This window comes from Culex quinquefasciatus, chromosome 1 (genome assembly GCF_015732765.1).
Source record: "Culex quinquefasciatus strain JHB chromosome 1, VPISU_Cqui_1.0_pri_paternal, whole genome shotgun sequence".
Lineage (NCBI taxonomy): Eukaryota > Metazoa > Arthropoda > Insecta > Diptera > Culicidae > Culex > Culex quinquefasciatus.
This window is the reverse complement of record NC_051861.1, coordinates 69006734-69008236: the sequence shown is the minus strand read 5'-3', so window position 1 is coordinate 69008236 and position 1503 is coordinate 69006734. Positions and strand designations below refer to the sequence as shown.

Genomic DNA, 1503 nt, shown 5'->3' with positions numbered 1-1503 from the left:
GTCATTCTTTCTCCGGCATTCGTGCATTGAACTTCTTCAAGTGAAAAACGTGTAAAACTGTAAGAATCGCCGCAAGTTTGGATATTTTTTACAATTTTGTAAAAAAACAGTTTGTATTTGTCTAGCAAACCAGTCTAAATCCACTAATCGCTAATCATGTCTGAGGAAAAGAAGGTAAGTTCTGCCCGGTTTCCATTCGTAAGCTTCCGACATTTTGTTGGCTGAAAAATGGGTTTTCATTGTACGGCTGCTGCCAAAAAGACGCCAATAATGGCGCACTTTGCGGGAAATGGTGAAAAATAAAATGCTTGGTCCTTCCCGGGCGGGTGGCCTAGAGCGAAGGAGGTGGCTCCTATTTTTCAACTTCGTGTGCTTGCATTTTTTTTCTCCGAATCCAGGACTCCAAGGGTTCCGAGTCGGAGCACATTAACCTCAAGGTGCTGGGGCAGGACAACGCCGTCGTGCAGTTCAAGATCAAGAAACACACGCCCCTGCGGAAGCTCATGAACGCCTACTGCGACCGAGCGGTAAGTTTTCGCATAACCTAACTTTTTTTTTGTTGCTGCACTGTTGTACTTGGCTTGGTCCTTGAAAACTTTTACCGGTTCTTGTTCCGGCGGTTTCATGAATAATCAAAAATGGAGTTTTGTGAGTGTGTGCGTCCGTTTGTACTGACACCAACACCAAGAAATTTATTAAAATGACATCCGTTTCTCTCCCTGTGTGTGTGTGTGTGTGTGTGTGTGTGTGTGTTGTGTTAGGACCGTACGGCGTCCGAATATGGCGCTTATTTTCTAGGAATCTTTGGTAAATGGACCGTCTTTTTTTTTATCCCTCGTTCCACAGGGTCTGTCCATGCAAGTCGTGCGATTCCGCTTCGATGGCCAGCCAATTAATGAGAACGATACACCGACAACGCTGGAGATGGAGGAAGGCGACACTATCGAGGTGTACCAGCAGCAAACCGGTGGACAGTTTTATTTTTAAACCTAACTTTAATTGCGTGTAAAAACTACTGATCAGAAAGAAAAATACAATTTCCCCCAAACTAACAAATCCACACACACAAATGATAACTTGTGAATTAATAATATTCCATTTAAATTAATTTAAATAAGCAGGATGGGGAGCGCAAATTCCAAATGCGAAGCAGCCAGGTTTTATTTTCATTCTCAAACACATTTTGTTTAGTTTCCTCCATAAAAACTACGAATGTATTTCTTTCAAAATGAATTTTTAAAACTATGGCTACTCAACTGAAAAATTGACAAAATAAAAGGCTAAACATAAGGAAAACCGTTGTATTTTTTTTTAATCGAAAAACGCCTACAATCACCCTTCTGAAGAGTCAAGGAATAGTGTAACGCAAATAGTGGAATTTTCAGGCTAGGTACCCGATGGCTCCTAAGTTCCCGCTAAAATTTCACTTTTTGGATAGGATAATCGAGTCATAGAAAAATAATATTATATATTCTGCAATAGTATTTATTACACTCAACCCCC

At 40.7% G+C, this 1503-nt stretch overlaps 1 protein-coding gene across 1 annotated transcript; it reads left to right on the top strand.

Annotated features, from left to right (window-relative positions):
• Window positions 1-1296, top strand: LOC6044008 (small ubiquitin-related modifier 3). The gene is made up of 3 exons (XM_001861533.2): window positions 1-174; window positions 399-527; window positions 847-1296. Exons 1-3 carry the CDS (start codon window positions 157-159, stop codon window positions 985-987), a joined length of 288 nt encoding a protein of 95 aa, XP_001861568.1. The 5' UTR covers window positions 1-156; the 3' UTR covers window positions 988-1296.
• The last annotated feature ends 207 nt before the right edge of the window (window positions 1297-1503 follow it).